Genomic DNA, 16327 nt, shown 5'->3' with positions numbered 1-16327 from the left:
ACTAGGAACAATTCCATGAAATGCCTACCCTAGCACTGCACACTCTCATGTGTGATATCAGCCCCATTTAAGATGCTAAATTAGGGTTTGGATGGAAAAGTGTACTTCAGGAAGAGAAGGCCACACCAATAACTTGGAGCAATTTCCCCACAAAATAAATTTCGTGAAAATAGTTTTTTTCTATAAATGCTTCTCATTTTTAATGAAGACAACACAGACATAAAACACATCATATTGCAACTCCTGAATGGGAGTCATACCACTTATTGACGGCCAGTAAATGGCTGCTCCCTGTGATAGACACAAACGTTCATTCAAGTTCAGGTACTAGAACAGTGTCAGGGTATCATGCAGACAGCTCGCGTAAATACATGAGGAATAACGGCACAGCTTCAGTAGCTTCTGTAATGTTTGGGTATGAAAACTTTGTCTTATCCAACTTTCGAAACATGGAATAAAGAATGTTTTCATATCAAATACATTTGCAACAGGTGGAGTTTTTTGTTTCTTTAAAAAGGCATCAAACCCACCTGTAACACACATGGCAATTCTTTTTTTTTTGTTACAAAATCAGAATATGTATTCTTTTTTATTTAATGTGACTGGATCGGAACATAGTGATTTCCAATATTAAATAGCTAAAATCAAAATAATATCTTTCTGATAAGTGTTTTTTATATCTTTAATCAAAGGAAGAAAAACTTGTCAGTTTAGTCTTTGGGCACTATATTATATTTTATCAGGTAGTTGAAAGTCATTAGTAGTTTTACAGTACAAAATCTTGAATTAGTTACCAACACGCTTTTATTTCTGCTAATTTCGAAATGTACTTTAACTGGAGGTACGGAAGGAATGTTACTGCTTATCAAACATCTTTTCTGGAAATTTTAACGCACAAAATTTCCAGATTTATATATTCTTAAATAAATTATTTTTTTAATGAAATAAAGAAAAAAGGCAAAGAAAGCCTGCCGTTTCTATTCTGCGTGAATAGCTCTCAGTATCTTCCAGGTGGGGGCAACAGTAAGTCAGTTTTGAGAGAAGATGGGAGACCAAGCTCTTGAAGCTCCCTGAGTCTAGTTACAGAGGAGGAAATGACTCCCTGGTGGTAGTGCCGTGAATAAAACAACCGTAAGTTCCCAGGAGCCCAGGGACTCTGCGGGGGCGCTGCGTGCGAGACGGTGGGTAGCAAGAACCACCGCTCGGTGCGCCAGCCACCTCCGCTCCGCTGCGACGGGCGCGCACGCGCGCTGCGCACCTGCCGGATCTCCCGTAGTTACTGGACTTTGCAGCGCCCAGCGGCCCGGCTCCAGCCGGTGCGGTGCCGGTGGGGAGTGGTTACCGCTCTCAGCGCTCCATCCTACTCACTTTCCATCGCCGCCAGAAAGCGGGGAAACATTTTTCTCCCGTTTACATCTCATTCATTCTTCTGGACAATGCAAGTGCATTCACGACTGCTGCAGCTCTCCGCGCGCGCATGCCCGCACCCTTAAACTCTAAAGTCACAGCAGGCAGAAGACCAGTGATCGGGCAGAGCGGCAGGGGTCCCACCCCCCTCTCCAGCTCCCTTCGCGAATATTCGGACTCTGGGAGGGATGGCTGAGAACTCTGGCGACGATGAGGGTGGTGCCCGAAGCAGAGGTTGATACTGTACTTTCGGAGAGATGGACTCCCCAGTAGCATCTCCGCCTCCTCGATTTCTCTTTCTGGCCCCGGGAGGAGGAGGCGGAGCGTGGAAAGCCCGAGAGGCTGAAAACCAAGGCCCCATTGTGGCAGAGCGACCAGGGGGTGCGCGTCAGGGGTCGCAGGGAGAGTGCAGAGAACCTCGCGAGCACCGAGCCAGAGGTCCCCTCCTCTCCGGCCTCGCGAGGCTGAAGGTGCACGCGCGCAGGAGACCTGTCGTGTGCCCTACGTGTCGCTCCTCCGAACTCCACCCGCTGCCCGGGTCCTCCGGCGGCCGCCGCCGCCCCCGACGGAGCCCGCGGCCGCGCCCTCGGGTCGGTACTTGAGCCAGCAGATGAGCCAAGTGACAACAACCGAGAAGAGTGCCAGAATGCTGGCCACCGACAGGCAGATGGGCCCCACGGGTGAGGGAGACCCGGTAGCTGGGGCCGCGCCAGGGGGCGCCCCGCCGCCCGGGGATGCCCCACCCCCACCCCCACCGCCGCCACCGCCGCCGTAGTGGTTGACGAAGATGAGGCCGGTGAAGAGCAGCACCACCATGGAGAGGAAGGAGAAGACGACGCACACACAGCCGGCGGTGAGCGCTGCGCGCTTGCAGTTGTGGCAGCTCTCGTAGGCGCCTGGGGCGCGCAGAGCGGCGCGGGCGCGTGGCCCACGGGCGGCTTCCTCCCTGGGTGGCGCTGGCGCGGCGGCCGGCGCGGGCGGCGCGGTCGGCGCGGGCGTTGGGCGGCGAGTGGGCAACGGCGGGAGGCGGTCCTGGGGCAGCGGATCCTGCGCGGCGCGCAGGGCCAGCGGGTAGGCCTCCGCGAGCTTGGTGTTGTTAGGCAGGCCGTGCACGCGGCTGTCCGGCAGCGGCGTGCGGTGGCGGCACACTGGGCACGCGATGGCGCCGGGAGGGCTGTGCCAGGGCGGTGGGCGCTCAGGCGCAGTAGCGGCGGCGGCAGCGGCGGCGGCGCGGAGCTGCAGCTGGCTCAGACACTCCTGGCAGAAGGTGTGCAGGCACGCCAGGAGCTTGGGAGCGCGCCGGTCCGCGTCGAAGTAGTTGTAGCAGATTTTGCACTCGTAGTCCTCGAACGGAGGGAGACCGGGGACTGTCACCACTGCGCTTCGGCCTCCCGAGTCCCGGTTGTCCCGGGATCCTGCCGCAGCGCCCCCGGCTCCTGTGGAGCTCCCAGGGCTGCTGGTTGGGCTTTGCTCGCCGCCGCCGCCGCCACTGCCGCTGTCGCTCGCCGGCGCTGCCATGGCATGATCCGCCCTTCATCGGGGGCCAGGTGAGGCGCCTTCCTCCCCCTCTGCCGCCGCCGGGTCGGCTCCGAGCGGGGAGGAGGCGCTTCCGCCTCCCCCCTCTGGCTGCTGTGTCCTGGCGGGGGAGGCACCGCTGGCTGAGCCCGGCGGGGGGCGCCCCGGCGACCACTGCGCCCGCTCCCACCAGAGGCGGGCGCCTGGAGTCCTCCCAGCCCTGGGAGCTTCTCTGCCGTCCCCCTGGGACCTCTCAAGACAGCGCTGCCGACAGCTTTGGATATTGTTTTTTCTTGGAATTGGGAGTTGAGGGCTCCTGGGGCGGGGGGCGGCACGTTGCGGGAAGCGGATTCGGGGTGCGGCCACTTAGAGATGTGGCGCCTTTGCAGCACCCCCGCCCTTCGAAGCCACTCTCAGGGCAGTGGGGGGAAGCCTGGTCTTGTTTTCCCCTCTACCTCGCCCCCACCCCTTTTATCCTTGTCCTTCCCAGGTCTGGGGCTGAGTCCCTGGCGAAGCCTCCTCTCCCCCCTGCAAGCCAGAGCTCACCGGTGATGTAATGCGCGACCCGCACTGGGAGGGGATGCAGCGGCCTCCGCGGCGGCGGCGGTTCCTGTCCATGAAAATCGTGATCTCATTTCTCTGTCCAAGGGCGAAAGCCAGTAATCACCAAGCCGTTTACACTTTCCGCTTTTATTACCAAAGCCCAGGCAACCCTGAAGCCTTCTTCTCAGAGTGGAGGCGGAGGGAGGGCTTGTACTTTCCTTTTCACCATTGGGAGGGAATTTTGGAGCTGAACAGTCCCTTTTTGCCTCCAGAAATGCTGCTTCCTGAGACTTAGGGAGACATGAAGATACAGGCTCACTTGGCCAGGTCTTGCAAAGTCCTGACGCTGACCGCAGGGGAGGGAAGTAGCTATTTCGCTGGTGCACAGGCGGCTACAGAGGCCGAGAGGGGGAAATATTGTCAAACAGGCTCACAGAATTTCAACGTCCACCCTAACCCTAGCCCCTGTCGTTCATTTCTCACCCTCGCCTCTTCTTCACTTCAGTGTTTAACATGCAAATGCAGAGAGCTGAAAACCACCTTTGTAACATGGGACGGATCTTCCTGGTTTTATTAGAAACCGAGTAGAAGCTCCTCTAAGCAGGTTAGCAAAAAAGCAGCGCTTCTGGAAGGGACAGTCAGTAGAATACGGGAGTGGTGGGTTTGGGGGAAATCTCTCGTGGGTGCTCTTCACATATCCCTAACCAGAAAGTTCTACTCCCCCTTCTCCAGGTTGGATCTCATCCTATGAAAAGAGACATCCCCTTCCCAACAAGAATGAGGAAGAGGATGGAGCTGGGGCGGGGTGGGGGAGTCTCATGAGAAGGGAGTGTTCTCACTTTCTCCGGATTCTCTGCAGAAGACAGCAGGTTGCCCCAGGGAGTATTTGTGGAAAGGAAGACTGAACTGGGAACGAGCAGAAGGAAAGGAAAGGAAAGAAATGAAGAAACTGCCAATGCACAGGCAAGGGGAGGAATTGTCATAAATAACTATTACATTTCTATAAGTTTGGTTTTTATTCTCCGTGAGTAGCAAATGTGATAGATAGAAGGCTTTAGATGAAGCTCATTAACGATCATTTTCTTTTTATTTATTTCCTAGTCCCGCATTTTATAATTTAAGGAAGCGCTTTTTAATTTTTTCTTGAAGTATATCATTTTGTGATATACTTCGTTACACGCAGAAGGTACGGCAATGGAGAATCAGAAGAAGGCCCTAGTCTGGCCTCGAAATATTATGCACAAACCTACCTACAGTGGAGGAAGTTGGTGCCTGTCCTCTTTCCCTCCTGCATAATGAAGAGCCTGGAATGATGCATTTTATGCATCGTTTTAATCTGGGTTCTTCTTCCTTAAGTTTTGATTAGCCCTGTGCTGAGAAGAGACATTGCTGATGCTGGAAAAATTTTTAAACAGGGCTTGGAGGGAAAAGAAACTGGAAACAGGAGAGGCTAGTGTGCACTTAAGGGTTTGTCCTTCCCATCCACCCACTTCCTAGGACGTGTGTACCCTTGATGCTGAAGGGGACTGAAAAGGAGTTCTGAAGGCCTACATGTTTGGGTGTGGTGTGCGTGTGGGCAAACATGTAAGATTTTCAAGTTTTGCTCTGTTATGTTCTCACCATTGAATGGGAGAATTGAGCCTGGGGCTACCCCAGGGTCGGTCAACCTCAGCACTATTGACATTTTGAGCTGGATAAATACTTTGTCATAGGTGCTGTTCTGTGCATTGTCAGGCGTTTGGCACCATCCCTGGCCTTTCCCCACTTGATGTTAACAGTGATCCTCCCCACTGGTGACAACCAAAATTGTCTTCTGGGGACAAAAATCACACCTGGTTGAGGATCATAGGGCTACCCCCAAGTCACAGATTTGTTTAAAATTAAACCAAAAGCAGAAACACCTCTTAGCTGGTGTAAGCAAAGACGGCATTGCCAAATTTGTTGGCTATTAGCATTTTATCTGCAGTTTACGGTACTTTCAGTGCCACAGCACCATGTTTGAGAGATCCAGGTAGTTCTTGTCAATAACACGTTCTGTTTATGGAGTCATGAAGAATTGCTAGCATTGGGTCAACAAGGCTGAAATTTACTCTCTGTTTGTATCCTAGGACCAGTCACTCATTTCTGGACTCATAAAGGTGTCATGTGGGGTTTCCATCAGTGCAGCTAGAGCATGAGCTTGTGCAACCCAGGCATCTGTCCTAATGGACCGGGAAGCCCAGGACTCGGTGTCCCCTGCAGCGGCAAACAGTGACGCGTAGTCACTCCTGTAGGAACTAGGTTTTCACTGTGGTGAAAGATGAGTTGAAAGAGGTCTTAAGTCACAAACAAAGAACTCAGTATCCAAATCATGAATTGTGTTGACATTGCAAGAATCCAGCTCAGGCCTTAAATATACTAGATACTCAGTATTTGCTGAATTGGTTTCCTTTTTCAGAACCCAAGTAAATGGGAGACAGCGAAGGCCTTGGGTCATCTCTTGTCTATATTCTCTCTATTTACCAGCTAAAGAGAGCATGTCTTAATTTTAGTATTGACAGTCCTGAGTCTGAATGCTAGGTCTGCTCCTTACCCTCTGTGTAGCATTAGATGTGCTACTCAACTTCCCCGTGCCTCCATTTACCAAACTGTAAAATGGGGATGGGCAGTTTCCACGTAAGTCTGTTATGAGGATTGAACAGGTTGCATATGTAACACATACAGAGTCCGGACCCCTGTTACCACTCATTATTATTTATGTCCTGATCTTAATAATATTCACAAACACCCTGTGAGAGAGACCCAGAGGGTTTGTGTAACCAGCCCGAGGTAACACAGCCATCAGGGACAGAGCGGTCCAGCTCTTCCATTATTTCAGAGATAGAGATACAGGGAGCCCCTCAGTCAGAAAGACCAGGAGGAGGCTAGCCCTATGAATCTAACCCTCTGCCAGATCATTACTATCTGTCAGCTGCGATAAAGCCCTGGATAAAATATGAGGGCAAAGTGAAATCTCATTGGTAATATTGGAAGACTAGATGTATAGGCAGATAATGCCACTCAGAAGCAAGAGGTAAAGGAGTCAAACAGTTGACATTTTAAAACCTGAAGTGGCCTGATTCAGTTCAACATTTATTGAGGTCCTATTCTGGTAGGCATACTGCTGCGAGATAAGTTATCTTGGCCTCCAGAAACCAAGAGTTTAGGAGAGGATCCTAAATATGTGCACAAAACGTGGAGGCAGAATGAGGCAGGTTTGTGGTCTAGGGACCAGGTCTGCTGGGATGAAAGAGGAAAGGGAAGTTATTTCCGCTGAAGGAAGTTTCTGCAGACTCATGGTCAGTGAATTTAAGAAAACATACAGAGAAAAAGACACTCAGGGCAGCAGCGGCAGGGAGCGCAGGTGTGTCGGGCATGGTGGGTGAGCCGCTTCAGAGAGCCTGAAGCACGCAGGGCGCTGCCCAGCGAGGCCTGGAATGCCGCACTGGCCGGGCTGGCCTCCATTCCGTGGAGGACCTGAGTGTCCCACCTCCGGTGCCCGGTGAGAGGGCCGGCAGTGGAGGAAGCTTCAGAGCGCTGCGTTGGCTGGAGTTGGAATTGACTATCCAGAAGGAGGCATATCCATTAAGAGGCTACTTAGGAGCTAGATCTCACTGCTATATGCTGCAAAGATAAAAACTTTTAAAAGAATTAATGTGCTCCGTTTATGGCGATAAATTCTCTCTCATGTATGAGCTAGTGGTTCAGAATGAGCGCTCTACTTCCAGGCGGCCTGTGCCACTGACTAGCTATCCAGTGCTGGACAACGTCCTTAACCTTGTTGTGCCTCAGTTTTCTCTTCTGTAAAATGGGAGAGTGTTATCTACTTTGTAAGGCTGCTGTGCAGTTAAAATGAGTTGACATATACTAAGCTTCAAACAGTGCCTGGTACGTGGCAAGTGTATTAAAAACGTTTCAAAAACAATAAAACCTACCCAAGCAAGTTGCTTATTCTAGAGAAATTATTTCTTTATTGCTAAATAAAAGTAGCTCAGAGCAAAGGCTTCCTTGACCAGGTGATCAGAATTAACACCAATAGTGACGAGTCGATGACGCTCCCCCCCCCCCCCGTGCGATGTGTTGAGAACAGCACTCTCTGTGATGGTCCTCCCCAAACCCCGTAAACCCAGGCCTGTTCTAGGAAACGTATCTGATGAATCCCAGAAGAACAGTTTACAAAATATCCCTCAAAACGTTCCAGGTCATCGAAAACCGGGAGAGTCAGTGAAACTGTCACAGCCGAGAGGAGCCAAAGGAGGCAGGACAGCTGGGTGTTGTGATGTCCCAGATGGGGTCCTGGGACAACCACCAAAAGGACTCTGGGTGAAAACTAAGGAAATCTAAAGAGAGCACTGACTTTAGTGAATAATCTCGCATCAGTATTGGTTACTTGGTTTTCACAAACGTGGCACAGGAATGTGACATGTTCTTCACGGGAAACTGGGTGTGGGTTCTACTGGGACTCTGTGCTATCTCTGCAGTGTTTCTGTAAACCTAAAAGGGCTCTAAAATAAAAAGTTTATTTGAAAAAATGTGGTCCATGTATGGGGAATTGTAATCAGAAGGCCCCTAAGGTTTCCTGGGATTAAGATATATCTGCTCATTGTGTGTTTGCATCACTTGAAGTAAGACCTATTGAGTGGATTTGAAAAACCTTTTAAGGAAACATTAGAGTGTCTAATTACAAGGTACAGATAACAATGATGTTTTAAAAATGTACAGAAATAATGCAACTGCCTTAAAATAAATTCAGAAAGGAGAATTGAAAATTACCCTATAACCCAACAGTTCAGCACAGCTATTATCATCATTGATTTATTCTTATAGGCATGTGTTTTTATTTGTAATAATATTTTACTTTAATTTGAATTATTCATTCAAGTTGCTATTTATGGTAATTACTATGTGCCAGAAAGTGTTTTTGAAATTGGTGGCATAGAAGACAGCAGACAAAACAAATAGTGTGCTTGACTTCACAGAGTCAAGAATATATGCTTATATTCTAGCATATGTGTATTTTTGTGTGATGCAGAAAATAAACAAATAAATATATAAAATGATAACTAGTGGAAAATGCTGTGAAAAAAATATAGTAGACCAGAAGGACAGAAAGTGTTGGGGTATGGAAGGGGTAGTTTGCTATTTTAAATAAGGTGGCCAGAAAAAGCCCATCTAATAAAGTGACATTTGAGCAAAGACCTTAAGGAAGTGAGGGACAGAACGATGTGGTTCTGCAAGGGAGCCCTAGGCAAAGTGAACATCATGTGCAAATGTCCTGAGGTGGGGATATGTTTGATGTATTCCAGGAACAGCAAAAAAGCCAACAGGTAGAGCAAGGGGAGGGGGTAGGAGATGAGGCCACAGAGGGTGCCCAGGCAAGGGTGATCGTATAGGGACTTCTAGATCATTTAAATAATTTTTATTTTTAATTAGAGTAAGATAAAAAGCCATTCAAGGGTTTTGAGTAGACAGATACTTAATCAGACTTAGGCTTCAGGTGAATCACTGTAGCTGCTATGTGAAGAATAGCAGAGAAGGGACAAATTTGGAAGCAGGTAACCTGGGTAGATGGCTCTGGCTAACAAACCAGAGAGGGGAAAGTGAGACTGTGGGGATTCCACACGTGAGCAGGAAGCCGACAGAATTTGCTGGTATGGAGAGAGGGAGAGGAGTTTCCAAGGCTGTTGTGAATGAGTAGTAATCATTAATTTAACAAACATGCAAGAAGCTTTTTTCCCAGGATGTTAGTAATATTAATAACCAGGACATTTTTCATTTTCTTGCTCAAATATCACATCAGCGATGCTTACCCTGACCATCCAATCTAAAATGGCAACCTGTTTTGTTTATTAATTTTTTCTTTGCTTCTCCCCTGCCCCCCACCTAGGCTTTCTAAAGAAATCAAGGAAGAGCTAAAAGGGACAGAGGACCCGGGTGTCTTCTGCCCAACTGGGTGGAAAGTCCTTCCTCTCACTGCCCTTTGTGTATCCTCTCTGTCCTTCCTCTCAGCTGCTGCTCCGGGGACTAGAGCCCAGATCTCAACCATTCTGATCTCTTATCATTCAGACTTCTGTGAGTCATTGTTCCCAAACGGTGATTGGATCAAAGGAGATGCAGAGAGTACAGGAGGTTATCGATTATTGCTACGTGAGCAGAATGGAAAAACAGGAGCTACCTCTGCAGTACTGAAATACCTGCTTCTCTTCATGTGTGATCTGTGAAGCTTTTTGTTACTCAGATCTTTTCAAAGTTTTGAAGAGATGCAGGTCTTGGAGGCGGGGCCTCCCCTCACCGTGGAAAGTTTATGAGGCTAAAATTGGCTGACCTTAATCTCTGGGAGTCATTCAAGAGATTATGGTTTGCCCTGGACAGCATGATTCATTTGGTGGAGCATTGTCTTGCAAAGCAAAAGGTCAAGGTCACCGGCTGATTCTCCTTCAGGGCAAATGCCTGGGTCTTGGGTTGGTGCAGGTGTGAGAGGCAACCAATCAATGTTTTTCTAAAACACTGAAGTTTCTCTCCCTTTCATTTCCCCTCCCTTTCCTTTTCCCTTAAATCTTTGAGGTTTCTGGTCAGGACACATGCCTTGAGATAAAATCTTTGACATTTTATTTATTTATTTTTAGAGGGAGGGGAAGGGAGGGAGAAACGTGCTACGCGTTTGCTTCTCCCGTGGCCCCCCACTGGGGACCTGGCCCACAACCCAGTCTTGTACCCTGACTGGGAATCGAAAAAACATCAATGCTTTGTTGCCTCTTGTGCACCCCCAAACAGGGACTGACCCACAACCAGGCATGTGCCCTGACTGGGAATCAAACCAGTGATCCTTTGGTTTACAGGCTGGCACTCAATCCACTGAGCCACACCAGCCAGGTCAGTAAAATCTTTTTTTCTTTTTAAAGATTATGGTTTACATGCCAACCAGCTGCAAGGTCAATTCTCAGACAGTTTCTCCTCCCTCCTGTCATGTGGTGCCCTTTGCAAAGCCAAGGTTAATGGAACAGGCATGCAATGTGCTTTTCTCCAAAAGGTCTTTCTGCAGCCTGGGACCCTTTTCATCAAGTCCCTCTTATACATCTCCTCTTTGATTAGATGCTATAAAAGATATTTCATTAGGTACAAAGAGTGTTTTAAAGTTAGAAAAGCTCTTTCTCTCTGAGTGCTGACTCCCCTCCTTGGGAGACAAAAGTAAGATGCAGTGTTTTTAGTGAGAAGAGAGAGAGAGAAATAAATAAATAATTTCTTGGATGGCACAAATAGGAGTAAATAAAGCTGTGATCATACTGCATTTCTTACTGTTTTTTGTTCTGATGTGTCTAGCACAGCAATGAATCCAAAACTGCTAAAGGCTGCCTGAATGTTGTGAAATTAGAGGCACTCAAGTTCCCAGCCTAACACCAGGGATTGTCATGACCTTGGGAGAGAATGGAGGTCAAAGGTGATATAAGTCTATACGCACAATATTTAATCGAACCTTTGACCAAAAAAAAAAAAAATTGGAGGTGCTTATGGACTGGGGGAGGTGAGGACATGGCCCAGCCTTCCAGACTCCTGTCTTTTGGGGGCTTTGCAAAGATCTGAGCAGTGAAAGGCCTTCCAGGCCCTGAATGGCCAAGCAAGTCCTTGATGCCTTTAATCATCCACTGCCAAATTGGAAAGGAAAGGGAACATCAGTAGAAAACATTTTGGACCCACGGTGAAGCTCTCCTTAGCTTTGTTGTTTTATAGACAGATAGAGTCTATTTATAATCTCTTAAATATTCTGGCTCCTAGTGATATTAAAAAACTTATACATTTGATTAGAACAAAGATGAATAAAGGTGAAAAGAAGTTCTAGCAGATCTAGATGGAAATGATGGTGACTCATCTTTAAGTGGTTCTAGGGCTGTCACTGTTCTTTTTTTTTAAATTGTGGTAAAAAGTACATAACATGGGCCCTGGCTCGTGTGGCTCAGTGGATTGAGCACCAGCCTGTGAACCAAAGGATTACGGTTTGATTCCCAGTCACGGCACATGCCTGGGCTGTGGGCCAGGTCCCCAGTAGGGGGTGCATGAGAGGCATATTGATGTTTCCCTCTCTGCCTCCCTCTCTTCCCTTCTCTCAAAAAATAAATACATAAAATATATATATATATATCATGGAATTTACCATTTTAACCATTTTAAGTGTACAGTTCAGTAGATTGTTGGGAAACAGATCTCCAGAACGTCTCATCTTGCAAAACCTGTAACTCTACACGCAGTAAACAATCACCCTCTTCCCTTCCCCCAGCCATCGGTAACCACCTTGTACTTTTTGTTTCAGTGACCTTCACTACTTTAGACACCTCACACAAGTGCAGTCACACAGTGTTGGTCTTTTTATGACTGGTCTGTTTCACTTAGCACACCGTCTGCAGGGTATAATCCATGTTGTTTCTTTTTTTTTTAATTATTTATTTATTTTTATTGATTACGCCATTACAGTTGTTCTATTCCCCCCTTCATTCCCCTCCACCCTACCCCCCATCCCCACCATTACCCCCCTTTAGTTTATGACCATGTGTCTCAAGTTCTTTAGATTCTGTATTTCCCATACTATTCTTGCCCCCCCATCTATTTTCTATCTACTGTCTATGCTATTTGTTTTCTGTACCTTCTCCCCCTTCTTCTTCTCCCACTCCTCTGTTGCTAATCCTCCATGTGATCTTCATTTCTATGTTTCCACTCCTGATCTAGCTGTCCTTTTAGTTTGCTTTTTTTTTAGGTGTGGTTGTTAATAACTGTGAGTTTGCTGTCCTTTCACTGTTCATCTTTTTTTAACTTCTTTTTCTTAGATAAGTCCCTTTAGCATTTCATATAATAAGGGCTTGGTGATGATGAACTCCTTGAATTTAATCTTATCTGAGAAGCACTTTATCTGTCCTTCCATTCTGAATGAAAGTTTTGCTGGATAGAGCAATCTTGGTTGTAGGTCTTTAGGTTTCATGACTTGGAATACCTCTTTCCAGCCCCTTCTTGCCTGTAAGGTCTCTTTTGAGAAATCTGCTGACAGTCTGATGGGAACTCCTTTGTAGGTGACTGTCCCCTTAGCTCTTGCTGCTTCTAGGATTCTCTCCTTCATTTTTATCTTGGGTAATGTAATGATGATGTGCCTTGGTGTATTTCTTCTTGGGTCCAACTTCTTTGGGACTCTCTGAGCTTCCTGGATTTCCTGGAAGTCTATTTCCTTTGCCAGATTGGGGAAATTCTCCTTTATTATTTGTTCAAATAAGTTTTCCACTGGTGGCTGTGCCTTTCCCCCTGCTGGTACCCCTATAATTCGGATGTTGGAACGTTTAAAGATGTCCTGGAGGTTCCTAAGACTCTCCTCATTTTTTTGAATTCTTGCTTCTTGACTCTTTTCTGTTTGGCCATTATTTGCTTTCTTCTGGTCCACTCCATTGATTTGAGACCCATTTTCCTTTTCATCGCTGTTGATTTCCTGTGTAATTCCATTCATTTCAATTAGTTTCGCCTTCATATGTATATCTAATTTGTGGCTATAATCAACCAGTTCTGTGAGGATCCTGATCACCAGTGTTTTAAACTGTGTGTCTGAGAATTGTGCTATTTCTTCATCGTTTAGATTTATAGGCTCTGGGGCTTTGAGATCTTCTTGAGCCATTTTTATTCTGTTCACGCCCAGTAAGTACGAGGAGGGGAGCCTTGGACTCCCAGGTCGCTGGGTTGTGACGCTGTATGTGGAGGCGTGGTCAGAGCGGGGAAATGGCAGCCCCCTCTGCTGTTTCTTGCCGCTGCGTGTGGAGCAGAGCCTCAGGTGGTTCACCAGGGCAGGGCCACTTAGGTCGCTGGGTTATGACGCTCTATGTGGAGGTGGGGTCAGAGCGGGGAAATGGTGGCGCCCTCTGCTGCCGCTCGCCACTAGGGCCTGCTGGGCCCTGTCCAATCGCCCACTCCCTTGCTTGTCTGTCCACGCACGGATGCGAGACCACAGTCAACCCGCAGCCCTGCTCCCTCGCTGTTTCCCCGCGGTCATTCGCTGAGTTGCCCACCAGGTCCAACCCTGCACCTGGATTCCGCACCTGAGTCCGTCTGACCGAGTTTTCCTGTGCTACCCCGCTCTGCCAGCTGCTGATTTCGCCCTTCTTACAGGTCAGGCTGAATAATTTGTTGTTATCAGACTTCCGAAAAGTTCAATTTTCTGTGTTCTGGCTGTGTTTTCTGTTGCTAATATTTAGTTGTCTCTAAACTTGGTTGTGTGAGGAAGCACGGATATCCACCTATGCCTCCATCTTGGCGGAAGTCTCTGGTGTCCATGTTGTTTCTTTTTAAGGTTGAATAACATTCCAGTAGTATATGGACATGCCACATTTTGCATATCTGTATCTGTTAGTAGACATTGGGCTGCTTCCACATCCTGGATACTGTAACTAATGCCACTGTGAACATGGGTGTGTAAGTGTCTCTTCAAAACTCTGCTTTTAATTCTTTTGGATATATGCCCAGAAGTGGGATTACTGGATCACATGGCAGTGCTATTTTTAATTTTTTGAGGAAACAATCTGTGTTGCATTGTGGTTGTATCATTTTACAGTCCCCCCGACGGTGGGCATGGGTTTCCATTTCTCCACATCTTCACCAACACTTGTTATTTTCTGAGGTTTTTTTAAAAAGTTGCCATCCTAATGGGAGTGAAGGGATATCTGATTACAGTTTGATTTACATTTTTTCTGGTGAGTAGTGGTGTTGAGCATCTTTTTATATGCTTGTTAACCATTTGTATTTCATCTTTGGAGACATCTGTTCATGTCCTTTGCCTATTTTTAATTGGGTAATTTGATTTTTGTTGCTGAGTTGTAGGAGAACATTAATCCTTTTCCTGGTCAGTGATTTTCAAATATTTTCTCCCATTCTGTAGGTTGCCATTCACTCAGTTGATTGTGTTTTTTGATACACAAAAGTTTTTAAGTTTGATACAGTCCCATTTTGTCTATTTTGCTTTTGTTTCCTGTGATTTTGGTGTCATATTTAAGTAATCATTGCCAAGTCCAATGTCATGAAGGTTTTCTCCTTTATTTTTCTTCTAGGAATTTCATACTTTTAGGTCCCAAGTCTAAGGCTTTAATCCATTTTGATTTAATTTTTGTGTATGGTACAAGAAAAGGGTTGGACTTTATTGTATTGTACATAACCTATTTTCCAAGCATCATTTCTTGAAAAGGCTGTCCTTTCCCCATTGAGTAGACTGGGCACCCTGGTCAAAGATCATTTGGTCATATGTGTGAGGATTATTTCTGGGCTCTGTACTCTATTCCACTGGTCCAATTGTCTATGCCATTACCACACTGTTTGATTATTTTATCTTTGTAACATGTTTTGAAATCAGGAAGTCCTCCAAGTTTCTTCTTCTTTTCCAAAATTGTTTTGGCAATTCAGGGTCTCTTAGGATACCATATGAATTTTAGGATGAATTTTTCTATTTCTTCAAAAATTTGCCACTGGGATTTTGTTAGGGATTACATTAGCTAGCCACTGTTCTTTAATAAATGCAGTGGAGAATTTAAAATATGGTAGTGAAAGCTACTGAGGCAGCAGACAGAAGCTTGCAGCCTATATATTTTTTCTCAAACTCTTTGTGATATAAAACTTAGACAACAGAAAATTATACAAGCCAATACATTTGTCTTAGTTGTCATTTTCTCAGATCTATACAGATAGTTTAAATGGTCCCTAGTAGAAAGGAATGAGAGAACCAACTGATTCCTCTAAGCATCGTGGTGTTAATAATAATTATTATTATTATAATTATTATCATAGTACCATATAATTTATTTAGTTTTTACCATAAAGCATTTTATATATAAAGCACATACATTTTATTATCTAATTTTATTTTAGTTCAAAGCAGTCATCACCAAAGTTATGGTCTCTGAAGTATTAGTTTCATAAAAAATGGCTTTGTGGTCAAATAATTTAGAAAACATTGCATTTACATTCTATACTCTGCACTTGGAGATTTGTTATTAAAAGGGCCAAGAAGTCTTGCTGCAAACATGTAAAGAAACCAGTTCAATGTTGTATAAACTAGTATTTACCAAAGTTTTACAGCCCCATTTAGTTTTTGATAAACTTAATTTTAAACCTATTTTTTAAGGACAGCAATATATGACTAAAGGCAGTCAGGGCAGAGAAGGTAAGTGAACAGTGTTTAAATGCTGCATTGTAAGTACTGAGATCCCTCAAAGTTCTCCCAGAAATAGGATGCATAGGGCAAGGGAGCATATACAATGGGGTAGAAACTGACTTCTTCCATCGTGCCGTTTAGGAGCAAAACTGGGAGTGAGATTTGGCATGCACAGAAATCTGGGTTTGTTTTTAATTTTAAAAAAAGGGCAATTTCTTCCATATGCTGTTTGCACCCTCTACACAAACCTGACTCACAGCAGTGCCCCTGCGGAAAAGGAACAAATGAATTCTGAGGTTATGCTGAGCCAAACCGGCTCTTTTAGATGAGATCTGCTTAATTGCCTCTTCACATGATGATGATTTTGTAGTATTGCCAATAGAGAGAAATAAGAGATAAATCACCTTTCATCTAGCATGGTTAATTACAATTGATTGTTTGTATACTTTTCTCCCTGGGCATGATATATTCTCCCTCCTAATTTTGTTTTAAGAATGTTCTTCCAAAGCTCTGTAAGAGTTCAGAAACCTTTAAATGATGTATTATTTATCTGTCTGGCCAGACAGATGCCTTCAGAACCATTACCGACTCATTTCTTCAGTCATTAAACCCACCACCGGTGCGTGCGCTGACTTTATAACAGGCAGGTTTGGTTTTCAGGAGACCGAGGCAGCTGCA

The 16327-nt window shown here is 46.0% G+C and overlaps 1 protein-coding gene across 1 annotated transcript; it reads right to left on the bottom strand.

Moving 5' to 3' along the window:
* Positions 1-1258: 1258 nt before the first annotated feature.
* On the bottom strand, positions 1259-4060 carry LOC128626908 (E3 ubiquitin-protein ligase RNF183). Its single transcript, XM_053662271.1, has one exon. The coding sequence runs from the start codon at positions 2923-2925 to the stop codon at positions 1909-1911; it is 1017 nt and encodes a 338-aa protein (XP_053518246.1). The 5' UTR covers positions 2926-4060; the 3' UTR covers positions 1259-1908.
* Between the last annotated feature and the right edge of the window lie 12267 nt (positions 4061-16327).

The sequence above is a fragment of the Artibeus jamaicensis genome, unplaced genomic scaffold (genome assembly GCF_021234435.1).
Source record: "Artibeus jamaicensis isolate MK-2021 breed Jamaican fruit bat unplaced genomic scaffold, CSHL_Jam_final contig_1015, whole genome shotgun sequence".
In the NCBI taxonomy this organism is placed as follows: Eukaryota; Metazoa; Chordata; class Mammalia; order Chiroptera; family Phyllostomidae; genus Artibeus; species Artibeus jamaicensis.
Note: the sequence above shows the minus strand (reverse complement) of the source record. Positions and strands in the feature narration are given on the sequence as shown.

Bases quoted from the DNA above. Each gene is read 5' to 3' on its own strand.
- LOC128626908 (XM_053662271.1), bottom strand. From the start codon at position 2,925: ATGGCAGCGCCGGCGAGCGACAGCGGCAGTGGCGGCGGCGGCGGCGAG.